This window comes from Lindgomyces ingoldianus (assembly GCF_010093535.1).
Source record: "Lindgomyces ingoldianus strain ATCC 200398 unplaced genomic scaffold BDR25scaffold_1, whole genome shotgun sequence".
Taxonomy (NCBI): domain Eukaryota; kingdom Fungi; phylum Ascomycota; class Dothideomycetes; order Pleosporales; family Lindgomycetaceae; genus Lindgomyces; species Lindgomyces ingoldianus.
The window spans coordinates 2,622,879-2,643,862 of record NW_022985162.1 but is presented as its reverse complement, the minus strand read 5'-3'; the positions used below and the strand labels follow the sequence as shown (position 1 = coordinate 2,643,862).

At 50.2% G+C, this 20,984-nt stretch overlaps 7 protein-coding genes across 7 annotated transcripts; 3 read left to right on the top strand and 4 right to left on the bottom strand.

The window, feature by feature from the left end:
* Positions 1–813: 813 nt before the first annotated feature.
* On the bottom strand, positions 814–4,636 carry BDR25DRAFT_8912 (kinase-like protein). The gene is made up of 3 exons (XM_033699201.1): positions 2,606–4,636; positions 1,710–2,356; positions 814–1,660 (listed from the first exon to the last, which is right to left on the bottom strand). The coding sequence occupies exons 1-3, from the start codon at positions 4,509–4,511 to the stop codon at positions 920–922; spliced, it is 3,294 nt and encodes a 1,097-aa protein (XP_033555057.1). The 5' UTR covers positions 4,512–4,636; the 3' UTR covers positions 814–919.
* A 979-nt stretch (positions 4,637–5,615) lies between these two features.
* On the top strand, positions 5,616–6,995 carry BDR25DRAFT_348469 (uncharacterized protein; the record flags this gene model as incomplete). Its single annotated transcript, XM_033694417.1, has 8 exons — positions 5,616–5,719; positions 5,744–5,808; positions 5,860–5,935; positions 5,982–6,142; positions 6,174–6,316; positions 6,343–6,496; positions 6,578–6,636; positions 6,684–6,995. The coding sequence occupies 8 exons, from the start codon at positions 5,616–5,618 to the stop codon at positions 6,993–6,995; spliced, it is 1,074 nt and encodes a 357-aa protein (XP_033555056.1).
* A 937-nt stretch (positions 6,996–7,932) lies between these two features.
* Positions 7,933–8,527, bottom strand: BDR25DRAFT_365337 (uncharacterized protein; the record flags this gene model as incomplete). The annotated part of the gene is made up of 1 exon (XM_033696886.1): positions 7,933–8,527. Exon 1 carries the CDS (start codon positions 8,500–8,502, stop codon positions 7,933–7,935), a length of 570 nt encoding a protein of 189 aa, XP_033555055.1. The 5' UTR covers positions 8,503–8,527.
* A 777-nt stretch (positions 8,528–9,304) lies between these two features.
* On the bottom strand, positions 9,305–11,198 carry BDR25DRAFT_206563 (uncharacterized protein; the record flags this gene model as incomplete). The annotated part of the gene is made up of 4 exons (XM_033684493.1): positions 9,305–9,871; positions 10,012–10,507; positions 10,798–11,089; positions 11,150–11,198. The coding sequence occupies 4 exons, from the start codon at positions 11,196–11,198 to the stop codon at positions 9,305–9,307; spliced, it is 1,404 nt and encodes a 467-aa protein (XP_033555054.1).
* Positions 11,199–11,746: 548 nt separating this feature from the next.
* BDR25DRAFT_299881 (uncharacterized protein) lies at positions 11,747–12,726 on the top strand. Its single transcript, XM_033689246.1, has 3 exons — positions 11,747–12,070; positions 12,124–12,160; positions 12,214–12,726. The coding sequence occupies exons 1-3, from the start codon at positions 11,851–11,853 to the stop codon at positions 12,338–12,340; spliced, it is 384 nt and encodes a 127-aa protein (XP_033555053.1). The 5' UTR covers positions 11,747–11,850; the 3' UTR covers positions 12,341–12,726.
* A 258-nt stretch (positions 12,727–12,984) lies between these two features.
* On the bottom strand, positions 12,985–14,929 carry BDR25DRAFT_276048 (alpha/beta-hydrolase). Its single transcript, XM_033687533.1, has 2 exons — positions 14,290–14,929; positions 12,985–14,227 (listed from the first exon to the last, which is right to left on the bottom strand). The coding sequence occupies exons 1-2, from the start codon at positions 14,709–14,711 to the stop codon at positions 13,381–13,383; spliced, it is 1,269 nt and encodes a 422-aa protein (XP_033555052.1). The 5' UTR covers positions 14,712–14,929; the 3' UTR covers positions 12,985–13,380.
* A 2,226-nt stretch (positions 14,930–17,155) lies between these two features.
* Positions 17,156–19,104, top strand: BDR25DRAFT_8830 (uncharacterized protein). Its single transcript, XM_033699193.1, has 2 exons — positions 17,156–17,501; positions 17,559–19,104. The coding sequence occupies exons 1-2, from the start codon at positions 17,328–17,330 to the stop codon at positions 18,867–18,869; spliced, it is 1,485 nt and encodes a 494-aa protein (XP_033555051.1). The 5' UTR covers positions 17,156–17,327; the 3' UTR covers positions 18,870–19,104.
* The last annotated feature ends 1,880 nt before the right edge of the window (positions 19,105–20,984 follow it).

Sequence of the window (20,984 nt, the reverse complement as noted above, 5' to 3'; positions counted from 1 at the left end):
TAGAAGCAAAGCTGTAGAGCAAAATTATTTACACAGAGCACGGAACAGTTTGCAGCCAGATTTAGTCAGCCAAACTTCTCCAAAATTTAGGTGCTAATTTCAGCCTTATACTGTACTCCTCCTCTGTTATGTCATATTCTGCGTTTAGTGATAAGATACAGCACATTTTCTCATGAAGCGCCAGTCACAATTGCAAAGAGCCTCGCAATGATATTCATAACATATTTATTCAGGTTCAAATACTAGACACTTCACTACCTCCATCAACACGCACCACTCAGAACAGGCAGTCTGAGGAATTCGAAGAACTAATACCTCCTCCCAAGCCTCCCATACCCATTCATTCCTCCAATGATATAGGAGGCTAAGCGAGTCATACGTCATAAGATCCTTCCCTGCCTAGCACAACAAAATCACAAAGAACGCCAAACCCTCCCGCAACTCACAAGCGCATTTCAGCGCAAAAGGAGCGGCATCGAAGTCCATATCGATAGGGAGGGAATATGCATATGCATGTAGCTTCCAAAACAAGTTCCAAAACGGGTGGAATAAGGGGCCATAAACTCCAGGTCGTAAAGTCGTAAGTGACGAAATCCGCGGATTTGTCGAATGAAGATGCTTTTGTGATTCTTTTGGGTTAAAACGCCGGTGAACACCAACAGTCGAGCAACAAGTGTATATGCGGGTAATATCGAGGTCGTAAACCATGTCGAGAAAATATCGACTACGAATCGACTTCGCACTCAAAAGAGCATACCGTCAACGTAGCCTAACACCGGATGCTGAATACAGATGTCGTTGTCCAAGAAAAGAACCGAAGATGTAGATGATGAGTCGAAGCGCCGAGCCATGCCGCAAGTCAAGCCTATCCAGATCAGAGATCAAGATGGCGAGAAATCCAGATCCCAACCTAAGTCATTCAGCTGGTGTCCATCATATCTGCCACCCCCATCTCGTGATGTTCGGTGAAGTCCAGAACGTCATCGGCAGGGCCCCAGTTTCCTTCGTACACAGTGGCACCAGCGCGCCTCCTACGTTCAACCCACTGGCAACCTCCACTGTGATACACCTGATCGATAGCAGGGCGCTGGTCTGGGTGGGGGTTCATCATCCACTGAACAATTCTATCCAGGGCCTCGTTGTCCTCGGGGTCGACCATGAAGTTTGGAGCCTTGACCAGCTCCTCTGGGTGATGTGGGACAGAAGGAAGACGTAGAAACTTCAGTGGGTCATCCTCAGCATCGGAGACACATAGAGTCTCAGCTGACCCGTTCAAGCTCTCTGGGTCGTTGATTGGGTCGCCATTGGCATCTCGATGGAGGCTGCTCTCTGAACTCCAAGTCAGACTGGGTATCTCGGTGAAATCGCCCGAGCGGAGTCGCTGCCATGAAGTGCCATTCTCGGGGAGTACGATATTGGCAGCGATTTCGCACATAATCATTCCAAGCGCGTAGACATCTGCAGGTTTGTCAAAGCGGCCTGACAGTAACTCAGGACCTAGATAGTGGCGATCGCCTTCGCCATCAATGTGCGGAGGAGCGGGCCATGTGCTAGCCAAGCCGAAGTCACCGATCTTGAGGACACCTTCCCAATCAATAAGGACATTGGCTGGTTTTAAATCGAGATGAATAAAACCATTGTCATGAATATGCTTGACGCCCTGCGATTACGTTAGTACTCTTTCAAATGAAATCAGCGGCTTTGCTCACCAATGACAATTCGAGAAGGATCTTCCAGATCCTGAAATCATCGAGACGACCCTTATATCCAGTCTGAGCGAGAAAGTCCTTCAAATTTCCATTCTCGCAGAATTCGGTTTGAATATAGAGGTGGTTCTTAAACTCCCAATGGTTTGTGAATGAGACAATGTGCTCATGATCACGAAGTGCTCGGAGAACATGTACCTCCCGCATCTTCTTTTCGCGATCGTGGAGCCCGGCGTATGGCTTCTTTGTCTTCTTAACCGCCCAGACCTTGCTTGCAGGAGGGGACATAAGCGAGAGTCGCTTGTCGACAGGATCCTCAACACGATATACTTGGGAGAACTCGCCATTGCCGCACATGGTGACTGAATGGAACCGTGAGGTCAATGCTGTGTCCACATCGTTCTTAGTGAGTCCTGCGATAGGCACAACTGCTGGTTGGCCTGTTCCGAAGAATATGGTGTGATCACGTGGGGCCGTTGGCGTGGCAGGCGGAATCGACAAGTTACTGTTCGTGCTGCTGTTGAATGACAACGAACCTCGGCGATTCTGGCCCGAGATGGACAACTTGCTCGGGTCTGGCGGTACAAATGACTCCAGTGGAGTATGGGGTGAACATTGGTTAGAAGACCCAGATGCACCCACTGGGCTGACTGTTGAAAATGGACATGTCTTAGCGGCGTTCACGGAGTTGACGGAATGTAAAGAAGAACTAAAGACTCGAACCGAAAGTGGCGCTGGACGTGCCCTTTTCTTGGACTGTCGTAAAAGCCGACTTCGAGCGAAGGAAAGGGCAAGGGCAGAGTGAGATCTATTACGAGCTGAAGACGCCGGTCCGTCATCTGATGATGAAGCCCCCTTGTCTGGCAGTCTCGGAAGGATCAAGGTTGAAATAAACTTACCATTTTGTGCTTGAGCAGCCTCGGGAATGTCAATACTCGTAGTTTCTGGACCGTCTGGAGGATTGAATGTGTCTGCATCAAGAGATGCGCGGCCCCGACCGAAAGTCTTACGCCTCAAACTACTCTCCTTGGAGCGTCGACTAGAGCTATCGTGTGGCTTGGTTGGAGTAGGTGGCATATCATCATTGCTCGACTGACTGTCTGTCATGTGATTCCCGGAAGGTGAATAGCTGAGATTTTCGTCTCCATCAATGCTGGCAAAGCTACCACGACGCTCAAGGGTGTTAGAGCTACCGAAGATGCTGACACCTTTACCAAATGTCTCTATCGAAGTCTTGGACGCATGGATGCTGAATGGAGTGCTCGGCGTTCCAAATTCAGGATGTGGCTGCGACGGGTTTCCGAATACACTACGACTAAACGAGGGAGTGGCAGTGACGGGAGGAAAAGACATCCGCTTCGATGGGGTATCAGGCATGACATATGCCCCGAATGAGCCTGATGCAGTTTCATCCGCATTGCGGTTCTTTTTTGATAGCAGACCAGTCGACATGAATGCAGATGGATTGGGCTTAGCCATCTTGTAAGCCATTGGAGTCTCAAATGAGCAGTCGAAAGACTCTGATTCTGGTTGCGCCTGTGGCCGGGTTGAGCCGATGGGCAATGATCGAGAGAAGGCATGATTCCGGGGGACAGCGCTAGGAGGAGCTGCAACATGGGCATGCGTTGGAGAATCATCTGCCATAGTCGAAGATGAAGAAGATGGGGTCAAAGCATTCGACAGAGGATGTGGCTGGTGGCTTCCAGCACCGCCACGAAGGACTGGTTGATTTGAAGGGCGTGCGAGTTCGGCATGTATAGACTTACGGAAGGGAGCCTGGGTGGTTCCTGAGCTAAATGCCAGAGAACCATCGAGGGACATTCGGTGCCTGGTTTTGGAGGCTGCCTGGCCGGGTAGGAGGAAGTCACCATCATAAGCTGGCTTCGTTCTGGGTGCATTAGATCCGTATCGCTGGGAGAGCGTTGACTTGCGTAGAGAAGATGTTCTCCTGAGAGGGGAATTCGTCTTCACAATAGGCGAAGAGAAGGAGTATCCGTTTCCAATATCAAGATCATGCGACCGCTGTGCATCTTCGACAGCTGATCTGGGGGTAGGTGCATGTTCGAAAATATCAAAGTCAGATCCAAACGCAGATGCCCCATGTAGACTCCTCCTCTTTGCAACTGGGCTGCCCATACTCGCGGTATCCAAGTTCATAATACCGTCGCTCCGCTTTAGAGGACTGGACTTAGCAGGCACCAAGCAATTTGCGCCAGGTGCACTGGATTCGGCACGCGATCGCGCGAATTCGAACTTGATCGGCTTGTCGTTCAGGTCGAACCGCATCAAGGGCTTTTGTTCAGTTGCAATCTTCTCAATTGATTCTACGCTCGTTCTCCGCACTGTAACGTTCTCCTCTCCAGATGTGCGCCGCGAGGTGAAGAGTGTCACGTTGCCTTGGTTAGAAGATTCCCCTAATGCGCGCCGCGGGCTCTTAGACTTGGTACGGTTGCGGGGTGATGATCGGAAAGGCGTCGTGCGACGGAGGCTGAATTTCTTCTTGTTTGTTGCCGGGGGTGGCGCAAGGGGAGATGTTGGATATGTGTTGGCGGGAGTTGTGTCTTTGAATGGTTTCGGACTGAAAGCGCGCGCGAGGGCCAGAGGTGAGATAGGTGAACCAGGTGAGTCAGAGGCCCTGTTGCTGCGCAGCTGGAAGCGAGATGGCCTCGATGGCGAGCGCGACAGTGACCGTCGAAGCTGCTGGATTGAGGCAAACCCTTCCATATGGTAAGCATGAGAGTGTGTGGGAGAGGGCAGGTGCATGGTGCCGCCTGTCTCACGATGCGGGGAATAGGCGAAGTCCATGCCTGATGATGGTGGTGTGAATGGTCGCTCCTGGCGAAAGGGGATAATTTGGTCCGTGGACTGCGACTTCCACGTGCGGAATGAGACAGTAGTGAGCAGCTCGCTCGTGTGTGTTGGAGTGAGGCAGCCTGGATATTCAGATCCACAGTGCGGCAGGCGAGAGGTTCATTGATGGGGAGAATACCGAGTCTTCAATCGATAACGATAGCGCAAGTGTTTGCAGGGCTGAGTGGGCGCGTGGCGTGGTATGAATGTGTGGAATGCTGGGTGACACTTGTCCGCTCGAAGGCCGTTCTCGATCTTTTCACGTCTCAGCCAGAGTTCCACCTCAGCGAACGATGACCGACTGCACCGCGCGGATCTCCATGCAAGGCCTGCGGGATCGAAGAAGGGCGAGAGATGGAAGAGAGCGGAAGCGCAGAGACGGAGAGAGACGCGCTGGCAAGAGGAAGGGAAGCCGGCTGGCGTGGTCGTGGGCGATTCGCTGTTCCGTGGTTGGGTGACGCTAGTTAAGGAATGCGTGTGCAGGCGTAAACAACAACACCGGCAGCGACGACCGCTGGAGCCTACGAAGAGAAGAAGCAACGCAGCAGACGAGACTGGTGGTGATGCAATTGAGGGGAGGAGCAGACGACAGGTGCGTGCGGGCAATGTGGCCCTTTCAGCGTTGGGCTCTGCAGTCGAACGGGGATGGATGGAAGACACTGTGGGAGACGCGCTCGCGTTGGACGTTCTTTTTCGGCCGGGGGGCTTTGTTTGGGGCCCGTGCTCTCGCCGTCATCCGAGTCGCCATGCAGCTGGCCGTTGAAGAATCCCTGTCGAATCAACACCACACCGCCAGGACAAACCCGATGCGCAATGAGTGTGATGGCAGGAGACGGGGGCAAAGGGCGTTTATTTTTGACTTCTTCGCGCCCCGTTTTGCATTTTTCTTGCTGCCCGCAACAAGGGGGGGGAGGGGGCAGAAGTCTGTTGTTCGCTAATCGAGACGCGTTGTTTGTTTACACTTTCCCGCTGTCCAAACATCCCGGCAGTGGATCGCCACACCCACCATCATGGCATCGGGCATCTAGGGCTCAAGGCCCTTGAAATGCAATCGTCATCATGCTGTCGACCAGGATGCCCCTTTATCATGTGGTCGCCCCAGCGCTCGTCGTGATGAGGCAATTTCTCGACTTCATGCGAAAAGGGGCTGCCGGGAGCGGCCCGTTGGACTCGACGAACGCATGAAGGGGCCCAGCCGAGGACAGACAGCTTAGCTCTCCGCATTATGATTGCTTCTTGGCCATGCGCATCCGTGGCTATCGGGTATCGATTGTGACAGTGATCGCCCCAATCGATACCTGAGGCGACGTGTGCATGCGCTGTATTGGTGGCTTGAAGCACGCAGGGCGTCACAAGAAAGCAACATCTGTCCTTAACGAGTGGCGTCTAAGATTGTCTGCAATAATTGTACGACGACGGCGTCAGAGGAATTATAGGAATAGTAGGTCCTCTATCCAATTTACCTAGAAATGGCATAAGGATGGCCTCTCATTTCGTTGTCTCTGCTTTCCTTTTTCTTGGCTCACACTATCGCTCTTCCATCTCTCCGGCCCTTGTCCAAACAACTCTCATTAGGAAAAGGAAATGTGCGTACTGCCTGCTTTGGCTATGGTCGAGGTCTGCATTTCGTTGTTTACCATATTGAAGGCAACGCCTACCTCGACTATTTCCCTTCTCGACTACTACTTCCTGGAGCCTCCTTCCATATTCGCATCGGCCCTTCCTCAGAACCAATCCCCAACCAAGGCGTCTGGCGGAATGTCGACTCCTCCAACCCGTTCCCTAGGAGAAACTCGTGACCGCCCTTCCATCTATATTTCCCATCGCGGCACTTATGCTGCTTATCTCCTATCAAATGGGGACAACGCCCTTCAAGCATTCAATACGTTCTTGGACTCCTGACATTCCCCACACACTTCCATCACAAGCATTTATATATTGTGCGTAATTCCCAGTTTATGCAGGTAGCGTAGAAGGAAGCATGTGCTCATGCTTCTTAGGCACATAGGCGCTGCATATAGGGATACCATGGGATGTGTGCGGGCCTCTGATTAAAGTCGTGACTTCCTCGTCAACCCTAGTTGGAAAGAAGCACTTAGATACAAACAACATCTAGAGTGTTCGCAGTTCAAGCCCATAACAGCTCTAGGTAGGCACGGCATTTCCCTGGAACACGTGCCTATCGATCCAATGGAGAAGTCTAAAATGTTGGCGCATTCTCCGAAAAGGAAAAAAAAAAATTTCATTAAGTCACATCGTTTTACCCTGCAGCACTTTCATATTATTGATTCATCGCGAACCCCGGTTACATCACAAGTCAATAGAACGACATCTTCTATTCAATTGCCACACATGCCGTTCCAGATGGACCCACGCTTGCGACTAAGTCCTACAGGACCATTCCACTATACAAAGAAATCAATTCAGCATGCGCGCTAAATTCACAGGGCACTCTCAATGATTTCGTCGTATATTTCCAATTTCGAGCTAGACATAGAACAAATAAGCAAACTAACATGTGAGCCATCCGCACACAAACGATGAACTGTCCCACCCACGGCTCTTTTCCCGTCGCGTACCATTGTTAACTACACACCACCTTCCTCATCAACCCTCGCTTCTTTCCGTAGTACCACAGTATCTGGAACGCCAAAATGTCTCGGTAACACGTGCCTCAAACTGACCCCATCCCACCACCCATGCACTCTAACATCTGACCCGAACACGGCACGCAACGGAATCGGTGTCCGAAACAAAGTCTATAGGCTACCTTACAGGTCGGAGAAAGGCGGAGAGTTTTGGATGGTAGCGAACCGTGTCGGGAGGATTACCTCAGACTTAGCCTCAGCCTCAGCTGACAGACAGGACGGTAGTCTATTCCTGATCGTTACAAAGTTATAAATATGTAGGAAGGATGTGGCTGTAATTTAAAGGGTTTCTGCAAGCAGATGACGCATTGGAACTCGCGTCCTCGTAGCTCCCTCCTGCGTTTTAGCCGCGGAATCGTAGTCGACACCAATACCTCACTTCTCCAACACTTCAAGCATAACCACACATCCAACCTCTATCGCCTTCTCCACCAACTTCATCCCCAAAAAACTCTGACTCTTCATTCCTCCCTCTCTGCCAACGCCACTATTCTATTTAATCAACTTCACAAGCGCTGAAACATGCACCAGTGCCTCTTTCCATAGAAACCTGCCTTTCACTCTCGATTCTTGCCCAGTGCCAACACTTTCGAATACCGCACTTCCAGCTTTCCCATTTTCACGCCAACCAGGTCCAGTGCCAGCCTCGAAACTCAGGCTTTAGAGGAAGGCGCGGAAAAGAGAGAGTGCGAAGAGTAGAATTGCGAATTTGAGGAAGACGTGTGTAATTATCGCGGCGATGGCATTGGGAGCAGGTGCGTATTCTTCATAGACGAAATCCAAGGCATAACAATTGTGATTGAGGGATTGGAGCGGGTGACAATGGCGATGTTTGATACGCCAATTAGACTCGTCATGGTGCCCAAGTCCTCCACCTTCTTAAACCCCCAAAAAATGCGCCAGTAACTACCTTTCTTTTTTTTGGGGGTTTCGTTGGCTTTGGCGGCTACCATGTAATTCTTATCTGGATTCCATAGCCATCGGACGCCATTACATTGCGCCATGGAAAGCAGGGTTATTAAACTCCCACCTCCCGTCCCTTTCGTGATCACTTCGCTTTTGGAAGTGATTCTTTTCACGCCTTTCCCAGTTATTTCGTGAGTTCTAGATGCAGTAAGCCAGGCCAGGAGATCGGAGGGAGAACTGGAAAGCGACGATGCAGGGATGATGATTGCACCAGTGCTCTTTGCCATTTTTTGATAGCAGGACACCATTTCTGTGATCCAAGACGTTTCGGTTGAACTAGAAGATGTGAGCTTGGAAAATCGAGAAGTGATAAGATCTAGGTAGGAAGACATGCAAGTCTACACAATGAGTTCCTTGGGACACACAAACTTCCACATCCAGTTCAGAATAATTATGGTATGGCCTAATGCTATTGGTGATAACTCTTTCCCTCTTTACAAAGGTTTTTAATCCCTCCTTCTAAGGCTTGTGAGGACAATACCTGGGGGAGAGCGATCGGGGCTAAGCCTTTTCAACTCTGCTGCAACCATCTCGAGACTCGACTGCGAGAGAGCGAGCGGTTACCGCCCATTTGAAGGTCGTGGGGAAGTGGGTAGAAATGTGCTCGGGGGCGATCGAGCCAGTGTAACCAGTCGCACCGAGGAAGAGAATGTCGAACTCTGGAGCTGTGGTCATAATTGGATGAATATGTAGGAAAGAGGGTATTGAGAGAGATTTCCTGCTGTCCCTGATAAACCTTTATTTGAATTAAGGTGAAATGAAAGCAGAAACTGTAATGGATGATGTTGAGGGGCAGAAGTCGAGAATGGAAGAATGGCAAATGGACTTTAACGGGAAAGCCATAACAAGTACATGATCATACTAAGCCCTCGCCCAGATTGACTTATTCGCAAAAGCTCACAGCGGTTACTAATGATTTGGGAGCGTAAGGCTGGAGGCCGGAGTTCTGGTATGCCAAGCATTTCGAGTTGCCCCAAAGGGAAGGGACTTATAAAAGTCAAGTGAACGGATTCGTCCGCACGACGGATTATCGGAATTCTCAGCAGCGGGTGCTTCGTTATGATGCTAAAACGGGGATCCCTATCTCGAAGACAGGCTCTCGTTCGGTTGCATTAACTACCCTGGTAAGCAAAACTACCACCATTCAACACAAGGGTGAACGGTGGTACCAATAGAGAAGAATAGCACCCCTAACTCATCTGCATCTTCCAACCATATTTCAGATCTTCTCTCGAGTGTCGGTCCAGATTGGATTGCAGCAAATTCCCGCATCATGTAGGGTGTATTGCCCCATTGCGCAAGCCAGTGATTGTAGAGTTCCTCCCACTTCTCCTTCGTTTCAGCTTGCCAGAGAAATTTAGGAGCTGGCGCGGGCATGAAGCCCAGCTGGCTGCACTCGAAGGATGGAAGGCCATGGTAGACGCTGTAGGACCAGTGGAGGAGGTACAATGAAAATACAGCGCGTCTCTTGGCAGTGACATGAATCCATGACTCCCAGGATGACCTCTCATGGTCCCTCTCTTCAGTCAGCATGAGGCCAGTCTGTGCTACGTAAGAAACCACTCGTTGTAAGCAGAGGAATATTGCTGGATCGATCAGGGATACCGAGATCTGGCCTTTCCCGGGAAACATTAGGATGATTGTATAGAAGACTAGTGCCTGAAGGGCTGCAAGAAGATGCCTCTCATCCATGGATCGGTACTATTAATGTCAGTTGCAATGCCATGTTCAATTCAGCTCCAAAATGAATTCCTTTAGCGGCTAGAGTAGCAGTATCTCTATAGAGAGAAACTAAGAGTTACTCTATCACTTCTTGGGAAAGGGTAGGACAAACGACTCACTCTTTCAAATAGGGTACGCATTTCTTGTACCACGGTTTGACGGACGATTTCTGTTGTCCTACCGCTTTGTCCAGCCCACATCTTTGTGACCGTAATGCAATTCGACAGCGGCAGCAATCTCGTATCGGGATGAATGTGAGTGAAGTGTAACATTGGGGGCGTCTGGAATCCCTTAGCCAAAGTCTTTGGCCACGTTTTCATCACACGCAATAATGTTTCCATACTATGCCGCACAAGTGGGGGGATTGAGCCGCCGGGTCCGGGATTCCAAAGCAGCCAATCGTCTGAAATAAGCCTGTAACTATCAAGGGTTGTTTCCGTCCTTGCGGGCTCTTGATTTACAGGGACCAGAGGATCGGTAATGGGAGAAAAGGTGAATGGAAAGCCGTCGAAGGGATCTTTGTGTGGTTGGGTGTTGAATACGGGAGCGTTTGTGGTGGTGGAAGGGTTGCTTAATACAAATGAAGCCCAAGGCGGACTCAAGTTAAGAGCCATGCTAGTGCTACAGGATCCTGGTCAGCATCGTCTATTCTTCTTTTCTGTTATGCATACTTCGCAGTGGAGAAGAAGCCCACTCCCACTCCCGGAGTCCACTGCCACGAGAAGCTTGCTTGCATGGAGCCAGATCTTGACGTATTGGATTGAACCTGGACTGTAGCGAGAAATAAGATTTCGCCTAGTTAAATCTTTACTTTGGCCTCCAAGACATCCTGAGAGGAGATGTGAAGCGTTCTGTAAAATACGAAGGTCGACGAGGAGGCTTACCTCAACAGGCCGTGTGATGACCCCGCAATCGATACTGCTGCAAAGTTCACAGCAGAAGCAGACTCGAAGTTGCCATGAGCTTCCTCGCTGTTGTCAACAACATCCTCACCCGTTGGGGGCGGTGACTTCCGTGTGCCCCTGGTTAAAGGAGTGATGTACTCGCATAGCGAATCTCGTTGTTCGCACCTAGAGCATTTGGGGCGCTGCAAATCACATCTCGTCTTCGAGTTCGTGCACTGGCGACAAGACTTTTGCCGCAGACTCGGCGCTGGACCTGGCGTACAGCGTTTCGAATGTCGAATTAGCGATGATTCTGTCCGCCGTTAGCGTTCGCTCGTCCTGGGTTGCATTTTGGGGAGAGGGCATTTCGGACTTTGGGTAAAGGATTTCTTGCAGATTTGGCACTTGATACGAGTATCCATCGTAACAGGTTCTCGGTACTCAGTTCTCGGAGCTAAGATGCAGGGTGAATTCTCGGGATTCCGGTTATATAAGACCTTCAATCGCTCTTTGGCGATCGGGACCGTTCCCTTTCGGTCATTTGAATTGGTCCGGTTAAGGGGCAGGCTGTGCTCCAAACCAATCATTGATGGTGGGAAAAGCACAAGACCATTCACTACTGGAAATTCATAACGGAGTCATCGGGAGCAGAAAGTGGAGGCTTCGCGCGGCATGCGACGGACGAGTTTGGGTCGCTGACACACACCCCCTAAGACTGTTCTGGCCCTAGTTCTCTTCGAACCCTGCTCATCCTGCAAGAATGTTCCGATCTACAGCATGGGGTAGTCGTGTTCCTGACCATTACGGCTCGACTGACTGGATAAGGAAAATCCGACTCTTGGCAGCCGTAACCTTAAACGTATCTGCTCGGAATTCCGAGTTGTTTTCAGGCAACAGTCATCTTTCAGCACGCTTATTAATTGCATCAGGGGACATATTAGTACCAGTATCTCCGCTTCCGCTGAAATGATGCAGCTGTCTAGTGGCTGCTCAACTCTTACTGTATCAACTTTTTAACTCAGCCTCAAATTTTACCTTCATCTCGTCTTGTCGTTAGCTCTCCCAATCAGGATCATGACAATCAACCACGTCTTCGTGTATGTTACTAGCCAGCGCATGGCCGCCATGCAATCGTTTTATAAGGCTGTTCTCAAACCACTCGGATATAATGAAATGATTCGAGCTTTCGAAGGCAAGACAGTTGGATACGGCAGTGATTATCCATATCTCTGGCTCCAAGTCGTACCGGAGGGGCACAAGCCATATCCTGTCCATGTTGCCATTGATGCCCCTGGTAGGATGTTTTGCATCCGTCAAATGAACCGGAGGAGACACTAACGCCAGCAGACGACAATGCTGTTGACGAATTCCATGGGCTTGGACTGTAAGCGGGGCCTGTGGAATTGTTGTGCACAAACGCTAATTAGGGAGTTGTAGAAAGGAGGGTGGCACCGACAATGGCAAGCCTGGGATTCGAGAACAGATGAGCCGGCAGCCGTACTACGCGGCCTACATCTTTGATCCCGAAGGCAACAATCTGGAGGCCGTTTGTGTCAAGAAATGAGGCAGGCATTGCGGGCAGATATTACAGTCACTCGATTGCTAATATAGGTCCTTGGGTCTGTACCGTAAGATCTATTGGATCAATTCCTTCACTCGAACCCATGGAGCGATCGCCAGTATGTTGTGGGCATGGTTTAATGGGCTACTTAAAGCGTTTCGAAAAAGATACATTCGATCAATCATAAGCGTGTTGTAACCATCAAGATTTACCGCCACTGTGGCATACTTGCTCGCTTGATTTATAATATCAAAAGTGTATCTAGAAACACCATACGCATATCCCGAAGTGTCCTTGCTAGAAGCGTGGCAAGACTGAATCATTCTATGTTAAATGTAAGCGAGTATCTGGGTCCAGAAGTGGTAGCACATCTGTAAGTCGAATCTCACTACCGAGATGTATGTTATCAATAGCAAGAAAAATGGATGTATCTGGCTCAGAACTTGTCCTCGCAAGCGCATTTACATGACCAGGTGAATGCTAGCACAAGGTCACACACTTGATCCAAACAGAGCAGGGCTGAACATACGCCAGGCGCATTTAGGACGTAGAAACTCCCATCTTCAAAGTAGTCGGTGGCTTTAAAGCTCTTTAAAGTAAGGTTGAACTCAATACTGGGCAAACCGATGCTCCCAACGTTCACTAATCCGATTCTCTGAAGCCAGCATTTTGGACGGTTGGCAAGCCCGACATACATGCCTCTTCAATACCAGGTCCGAATATCAAATCGCCCTCATCTTCTGACTACCCTCATCAATGTCTTACAATATTGACCGAATGAGCTTATATCTTGGGCTGAACGATGCACTGATCCTGTGTTTCCCACTTTCACGGAGTCAATTCAAGCAATTCGATCCAGCGGATGCATTCCACTTTGGGGCGGAATTCCACTTATCGTCTTCAAGGAAACAAAAACCGTGATACTCCAATGATATTACGAATCTGTTGCCAAAAATTCACGCTCGAGACTCAGTTTTTCACTGCAACCGCAACCTTTTACTTTCCCGAATTCGACCACTGCTTCAGTTCCTCCCCACCTCCGCTCAATACTTTGGCTTAAATGGTAACGTCTGCATCTGCTTCACTGGATCTGCCTCAATTCCAAAAAGCCGATACAACCAATTCAAAATAATAAAAAAGCTCATCGGCTCGCCCATATGCTTTGTCCCTGTTACAAACCTCGCTTCCTTAGGCGCCCCATGCTGTAACGCAAGATAATAATCATCGATCGGGAAAATTTCATCTTCCGTCCCATTAACCAGCAAAAGTCGTGCACAGACGGGCCTATCTAGCGTTCCGTCTTTAAGAAGCGAGAACTTGTCGGACGCTTCGGCTTTGAATTTTTCAACATCGGTCCCGTAGCCCCATTTGTAGGCTAGTGTGTTGGCGAGGTCGAAGGGATATTCGAGGTGGTTTACTTCGCTCAACCATTCTGGGTCGAACATGTGGTGGCATCCTCCACCTAGCGCAACGACGCCAGCGAGTTTCGAGGCGTGCGTGTGCGCGACGCGGATGGCGTAGTATCCGCCGGTTGAGAAAGCCCAGATTGCGATTTTTTGCTGGTCGATGCCAGGCTGTTGGGCGATCCAGTCGAAAAGTGAGGAGTAGAGTCGGTCCGGGGATGTCACGTCGTCGGGTTTCGCGGGACAGTCGCCTGTGCCTGGGATTTCGAGGATGATGGTTGCAACGCCGTTTTGGCGCCAGCCTTCCATCCAGACGGCAAGTTCGGTGCGGTAGCCATCGAGGCCGGTGAAGATGATGACGAGGGGGACGGGGTTTGCTTTGGTGGCGGATGAGGGGAGGAGGTGGTAGATTGGGATGTGTGCGCCTTCGCTATCCAGACGATGGGTGTGTGGAACTTGGATCTCTGAGACCGGATGGGGACGTAAGCTATCTATACATAAGCGTCTACCTCTCAAGTCTCCGTTTGCCTATAATAGATAAATACTCACCCAAGCCCCTTAATACAACACTCCTTCCCCACCTTCCATGCCCACCTCTGCATCTCACTTCTGGGCGCCGGAAACCTTGAAATCCGGTATACTGCACTAGCCCTCAGATAATACTCGCTCGCCTTCTCCCTCCCCGCATCCCCAATCTTTTCCGCCTCCTCCGCCACCCGTACCAGATTCTGAGCTTGTGGAAAATACATCTTAGCATAGGCGTCCCAGTCATACGGTTCGTGGAAATCCTGCTTTACGAGCTCGGCGACCACGGGCTCAAAGTCTGCCGCTGTGCCGAACATGAAGGGGTAGACACCCATTTCGGCGGGCTTCTTCCATTTAGTTTCCCAAAGCTGCGAGAAGGATGTGTGGTGTGCAGCGGGAGTTTTGAGGGCAGATTGGATGAAGTAGGTTCCTCCGGGGGCGGCCATGGTGAGTGGAATGAATGTGGGCTTCGTAGTTGGGTGAAGAGTTGGATGCTTAATTTCCGGAATGAAGTAAAGAGAAAGTGATCAGATGTACGAATAAATCTCAAAACACTCTTTCTCTCCTAGGACTATCTCTTTCTTAAAAACCTTCTGGGCTTCGGGCTTCGGTGTAGGAATAAGGCCGAGTATTCTCTCTCGTGAACCCTGTATCAAATGTCCAAAACTGCGCCTTATGTACATAGACGACTCAAACGCCTTTCATTTATTTAACTATCCTATTCGTCCCCACAGGGATCCAAGTGCCGGACTTGCGTCAAGGCAATCCTGCGGCCCGGGGTCTCGGTTCCGCTGATGGCTGGGACCGGAAGCGCGTGGGGATCCGAGTTCTACGTAGGTGACATTGCACAGCCAGGATATTCATGCATGCGCCACAGAACGCCACTTGCTACAATGCCCAGTTTTCACGACACCTGAAGAATATATCGCCGAGCTAGATGCGAAAGTAGCAAGAGGCACATAGTTTACTGTTTTATCCCGAAAGAAAGTTAGAGGCCGTCTGGCAGGGTATCATTCATAGAAAGAAACCAAGCTCCAAAACCTAACTCCCAGTCTCAAGCTTTTTGAACCCAAGCCCTTTTCTAAACCACACTCACACCACCTACAAAACTCGAAAGAAGAAAGCACCCTACTAGCCTGCCAAGTTAAACTAAACATTCCCAGCGGTGCAATGAGGTTGCCAACTATGGCATCGCGAAGGTGGCCGGCCTCATCTATGCGGCGGCGAAGGGGAGACTAGGTATGCTTGTCGAGATTAACCAGCTCGCTAGCAGGATGCTTAGAGGTGAGGTGATGCAGGTTCAGCAGCCGCTTTAGGATCGAGACCTAATCTGCGTTAATGAGCGAAATGATTGCTAGGCGAGTGCAGAATTGGCCTCTGCAATCGACAGCATCCAGAATGTTTGTTGAATGCACGTGACTGAGTTCTTTGTCGACGATGAGCTTCTCGAAGAGGCGGATGTCTGCGATTGACTTGGCGCCTGTAAAGAATGGTGAGAGATGGCGGATGCTGTGGACGTGGAGGGGGAGATGCTGGCTGCCTTTGTAACCAATGACGGAAGTGGAGGCCTGGTGCTCTAACTCTGGAATATTGGCTAACATCGGCGAGAGCGTCCAAACAACTTTTTTGGTTGGTTGCGTCGGAACCTGATAGGAAAATAATCAAAAGCGTTGCCCGGAGATCGTAGACTTGCGTGATTGCGGCAGTGTTGTCAAGGGAGGAACCAAGGTTAGAATGAAGGGGTTAGCCTCCCTCAATTGTTGTCAAGCTCCTACTCCCAACTCCGATGCAGCAGGCATTGTGGCGATGGCTACGGCCTGTGGCCTATATGAATGGGCGAGTGAATGGTATATAGAAAAGAAACATACTTGATAGACAAGGTGAGTGAAATATACACGAGAGGGAAGATCTCAGCTCCCACAGTGGTTCGGCCCAAGGTGATGGTTTTGAAGATGATCGATCATGGACTGGAAGGGCCTGAAACCGTCCGAAAGTGGTGAAGGAGATGAGAGGTTGACTGGCTGCTTCCTCGCGCAAGCAACATATCGCGGCTGCAGAGATTTTAATTTTTCAGTTAGTTCTTGATTGCAAGCTCCATTGTTTTTATCTCTTATCGTCTCTCAGTAAGCGGTGCCGCTCCTAGGGAGACAGCGAGAAGGGTGTTGACGTCATTGAGCTTGATCGAAGCATTAGAGTGAGAGAACCGTGGTTTGACGTCTGTATAGGTAACGGCGGGCGGGATGCGACGACTCTGAAGCGTGAGATGTCGAGATGAAGTATGATGAACGTGGTGGTACTGTAGGCGACGGTGGTGGATCCGGAGCCTGAGATGATTTCCGCCGGGACGTGCAGGGTCTACATCTGAACCCTGCTTGCAGCGTCATATCCCCGGCGTCCTCGGAGTTTCGCGCGTGGGATGTGGGCCCCTCAACACTCGATACCTCTCGCTGCTCAACCGTTAACCTTTCATCTAAAATCCTCAAAATTTTCCACTGTTGTCAACAGATAGCCCCGTTGAGTCTTGTAGTTTGGAAAGACTTATCGCCTAGTGACCAGCACCTCAATTGCCCTACCAGCCCGCTCTCAAGCCTTGTTGGCGGGGGCTCTTTCTCAGCATTAGTCCTGGGGCTTGGTAAGCCTTTCTCTTCTTCTCTTTGCCCAAAAGCAAATATTAAGAAAGCTATGGGCAATTACACCAAGCCCGTCCTCTGCGCATGACCTGTAAATCTTTATATGCCGCATCATCCCACATGGTGCGCGCTTTGAATCACGATTGCATGCGCTGACAGGCCACAAGTGCTTAAATAGCTATTGAATCCCGCTGTCATAAGGATATCGATTGCGCCACCAAAAAGTGTCTACGATTGCGTCGGAAGCTATTATCTGAACTTGAACGAGACAAAAGTTTGGAGCCGCAACCATGGTTGGCCTGGGTCCTAGGAAACCGCCCTCGCGGAAGGGTACGAGCGCACTTTCTATTTGTACTATAGCACATCCACCTCCCGCTTTTCTCCCAAGGCACCACTTCGAGAAGGCGACAGTCGGATACTGTAGCTGCGAGAATGGGGCTGATCACGAGCGCGACAGGCTCCATGGCCGATGTGCCAAAGGATCTGATGGACCAGATCACTCGGCTAGAGGAGCTCTTCACAGTGCCGCAGGACAAACTGAAGCAGATCTCGGACCACTTCGTGGACGAGCTCACCAAGGGGTTGACTGTTGAGGGAGGATCTATCGTGAGCAGAAAGCCCCAAGTGCAGTCGTGATAACAGACCGCTGACTACAGCACACAGCCCATGAACCCAACATGGTGCATGGCTTTCCCCGATGGCTACGAGACTGGTACCTTTCTCGCCCTCGACATGGGCGGCACCAACCTCAGAGTCTGCGAAATCACGCTCCCAGAGGAAAAGGGAGAGTTCGACATCATACAATCCAAGTACCGCATGCCCGAGGAGCTGAAGACAGGCACGGCTGAAGAGCTGTGGAACTATATCGCGGATTGCCTGCAGCAGTTCATCGAGTACCACCACCAGGACGAGGATCTCGATGCACTACCTCTCGGCTTCACTTTCTCCTACCCCGCGACACAGGAATACATCGACCACGGCGTGCTGCAGCGATGGACGAAGGGCTTCGACATAGAAGGCGTAGAAGGCAAGGACGTCGTCCCACCCTTCGAGGCCGCCCTCGCAGAGCGTGGCGTCCCCATCAAGCTCACTGCCCTCGTCAACGACACCACCGGCACGCTCATCGCCTCCGCTTACACCGACACCGAGATGAGAATCGGCTGCATCTTCGGTACTGGCTGCAACGCCGCCTACATGGAAAACTGCGGCTCAATCCCCAAGCTCGCTCACATGAATCTTGACCCCTCGCTCCCCATGGCCATCAACTGCGAATGGGGCGCCTTCGACAACGAGCACAAAGTCCTTCCCCGCACACCCTACGACATCGTCATCGACAAAGAATCCCCACGGCCCGGCCAACAAGCCTTCGAAAAAATGATCGCGGGTCTCTATCTCGGCGAGATCTTCCGCCTCGTTCTCCTCGACCTCCACCAAAACCAAGATTGTGCCATCTTTGAAACCCAAGACGTCTCCAAGCTCACAAAAGCCTACTCGCTCGACGCGGGGTTCCTGTCCTTTATCGAAGAAGACCCCTTCGAGAACCTCTCAGAAACCCACGATCTCTTCCAAAATAAACTCGGCATCAGCTGCACAAAGCCCGAACTTGAGCTCATCCGCCGCCTGGCCGAACTCGTCGGCACACGCGCTGCACGTCTATCTGCGTGTGGTGTTGCTGCGATCTGTAAGAAGAAGGGCTGGGAGACATGTCACGTTGGTGCTGATGGATCTGTTTTCAACAAGTACCCGCATTTCAAGGTCAGGGGTGCGCAGGCACTAAAGGAGATTCTAGACTGGCCGGCGGACAAGGGTAAGGGTAAGGACGACCCTATTGAGATTTTGCCGGCTGAGGATGGGTCTGGTGTTGGCGCTGCCCTGATTGCGGCGTTGACGTTGAAACGGGTGCAGCAGGGACAGAATGCGGGGATTAGGGATCCAGAGGCTATGCTTAAGGCGGCGAAGGTAGAGGTAAAGTAAGGGCCCGGCGAGGCGTTGGGCTGTGCTATTATACATGTACAGGTGGTTGGAATGGGACGTCAGTATTGCTGGACATCTGTTTTGGCCAGTGTGTTGTGTTTTTATTTGTGTTGAGTTATCTTCACATGTTTATGTGAACGGTGGCTGGAATGCGACTGTGTATGGAGTTGTTTCGTATCTAGCTAGCCTATCGATCCATTCACATCAAGTCGACTAGGTGATCATCAGTCAACAACCTCTTCGAAGTTACGAGACTCCCATGGTGTTGCTAATCTGGTAATTCAAGATGCCTCAATTTCAATCTCCACCTACTTCGTCGATCTTATTCGTTCGCCCAACGCTTGCCTCAAGTATAGGTTAGATTATCATTGTAATTTCGATGCCCACAAAGCATAGCCTCGGAACTTGTATTCGAGTTTCCCCAGCGAGTATCTTATAGTTAATAGCAGTTTCAAATTTTTGGCATAGGAGGGGCTCAGAAGGATAAGTGCAGAAAATAATTTCGAACCCCCATGAATATTAGATAAGACGTCATTCGCATCATTGCCCCACCTTCTAGCAGAGAAAAGGACGCGTAGATATGTCTTTGTGAAGCTCCTTGTATCAGTACCGTCGGAGCCGTTGTATTGTGGGCTTTAATACCGTGTTCAAACCTCCCTCCATATCTAGATTTTTAGTCTCTCTCAAACGTCGACAACTTCTCATATTCGGCGTTAGCGTCAATATTCTCTCAAATTGTGCAAATGGGAAGGAAGGATTAGATGGATATCATTTTGTAATTGAAAAGAGTGTAAAAATCATACCCTCGAGTAATTAAAGTTTGTTCATAAAAAAAACGGGTACAATTGGGTGATCATATGTGCTTGAGTAAGAAGTGGGGAAGGGTCGAGGGTAAAACGTACCTTCTAAATCAACGAAATGATGGGAGATTGCTATAGGTGGGGTATGAGACATGGAAGCACCTGCACCGGGGGACATCAGTGCCATGATGAGATCATACTGTAGGTTGGGTTTCGCGGTGCAAGTCATTCTCCATAGACACTCCGAGAGAGAGAGAAAAGGGTAAGATTAACCAAGAGCGAATAAGTGCCTGGTACGAAACCGTGAGAGGTGACTTGCGCATGACGAGATACGTGAGTACCTGCACTGATCAATGCTAGTGCCGTGCTAATCACAGCGGCGGGCTGTGTTGAATAGGATAGAGGTGGTTCAGATAGATAAAAGTTTATTCGAAACATCCTTGGGAATTAATTTCAACGAGAAAGCGTGACTCATCATAACCGCTGGCTACTAGGTAGAGGATAAGGGAAAAGGCTGACCTTGAGTGAAAAAAGGTGGTGTCTAAAACTGCTAGGGGTGAGTGTGCAGAATGGCCGGCTTAGAACGCGCGGTTGGCTTCTAATTACAGAGCAATCGACCATGAGCGATGTGACTATAATGGAGGAGCTGTGGGATCAGATAGATATCCAACACTTTGAATCCCCATTTGACTTCAGCGCGCACAAGTACGTCTTCATCGTCACTGCGAGACATCCCACTTGAATGGAGAGTGAACGTGAACACCTTCCATCATAACCAGGTATCTCTCGCCTTCGGACTGCCCTAGTCCTAAGGTTTGAAACTCGGTGTTAGCTTTAACCCTTAAACTCAAGTGCCGAGAGAGAAACCGTTGTAAAAGCAGTGCAGAAGACGGAGCATTTTTGTCCTTCATGTAGAATCGGACTAACGTATGTGTTTTGCGATTTTTCATCATGGTGAGGATTAAAGTGAATGATATTGGAGGAGAGAGAGTAGAAACTTACTTTACGATGCCACAAGGGCCATTGTAGAGCAAAGGCACCGAAGGGTTGCGTCATAGTGGAACCTTGAGGTTGTGGAGACCAACAGCCTCTCTTAAACCCCTCAGTATCCATGTAGCGGCTGTTAAGGTGAGTTTGGATAGGGATGGATACCGGTCAAGGCGAGACTTCTGCGCTACTGTGTTAGTGAAGCTCCAACTCGAGCTTCGGACAATCCTGGAGGTATCGGCATGGTGGTTTGCGTCGAAAGACTCTTTGAAAGGATAGATCTGACGGAAGAGTTGGTCAAAGACAGAGGTCAGAAACGGAGTCAGAG

What these genes read in the sequence shown, in the direction of transcription:
- BDR25DRAFT_8830 (XM_033699193.1), top strand. Translation starts at nt 17,328, where the DNA reads ATGGGGCTGATCACGAGCGCGACAGGCTCCATGGCCGATGTGCCAAAG. An exon ending in CTGTTGAGGGAGGATCTATC is followed by an intron (nt 17,502 to 17,558) that starts GTGAGCAGAAAG and finishes TACAGCACACAG; the next exon opens with CCCATGAACCCAACATGGTG.
- BDR25DRAFT_276048 (XM_033687533.1), bottom strand. Translation starts at nt 14,711, where the DNA reads ATGGCCGCCCCCGGAGGAACCTACTTCATCCAATCTGCCCTCAAAACT. An exon ending in TGTTGTATTAAGGGGCTTGG is followed by an intron (nt 14,228 to 14,289) that starts GTGAGTATTTAT and finishes ATGTATAGATAG; the next exon opens with CTTACGTCCCCATCCGGTCT.
- BDR25DRAFT_299881 (XM_033689246.1), top strand. Translation starts at nt 11,851, where the DNA reads ATGACAATCAACCACGTCTTCGTGTATGTTACTAGCCAGCGCATGGCC. An exon ending in TGTTGCCATTGATGCCCCTG is followed by an intron (nt 12,071 to 12,123) that starts GTAGGATGTTTT and finishes TAACGCCAGCAG; the next exon opens with ACGACAATGCTGTTGACGAA. An exon ending in GAATTCCATGGGCTTGGACT is followed by an intron (nt 12,161 to 12,213) that starts GTAAGCGGGGCC and finishes AGGGAGTTGTAG; the next exon opens with AAAGGAGGGTGGCACCGACA.
- BDR25DRAFT_8912 (XM_033699201.1), bottom strand. Translation starts at nt 4,511, where the DNA reads ATGGACTTCGCCTATTCCCCGCATCGTGAGACAGGCGGCACCATGCAC. An exon ending in GGCTGCTCAAGCACAAAATG is followed by an intron (nt 2,357 to 2,605) that starts GTAAGTTTATTT and finishes CATTTTCAACAG; the next exon opens with TCAGCCCAGTGGGTGCATCT. An exon ending in TCCTTCTCGAATTGTCATTG is followed by an intron (nt 1,661 to 1,709) that starts GTGAGCAAAGCC and finishes ACGTAATCGCAG; the next exon opens with GGCGTCAAGCATATTCATGA.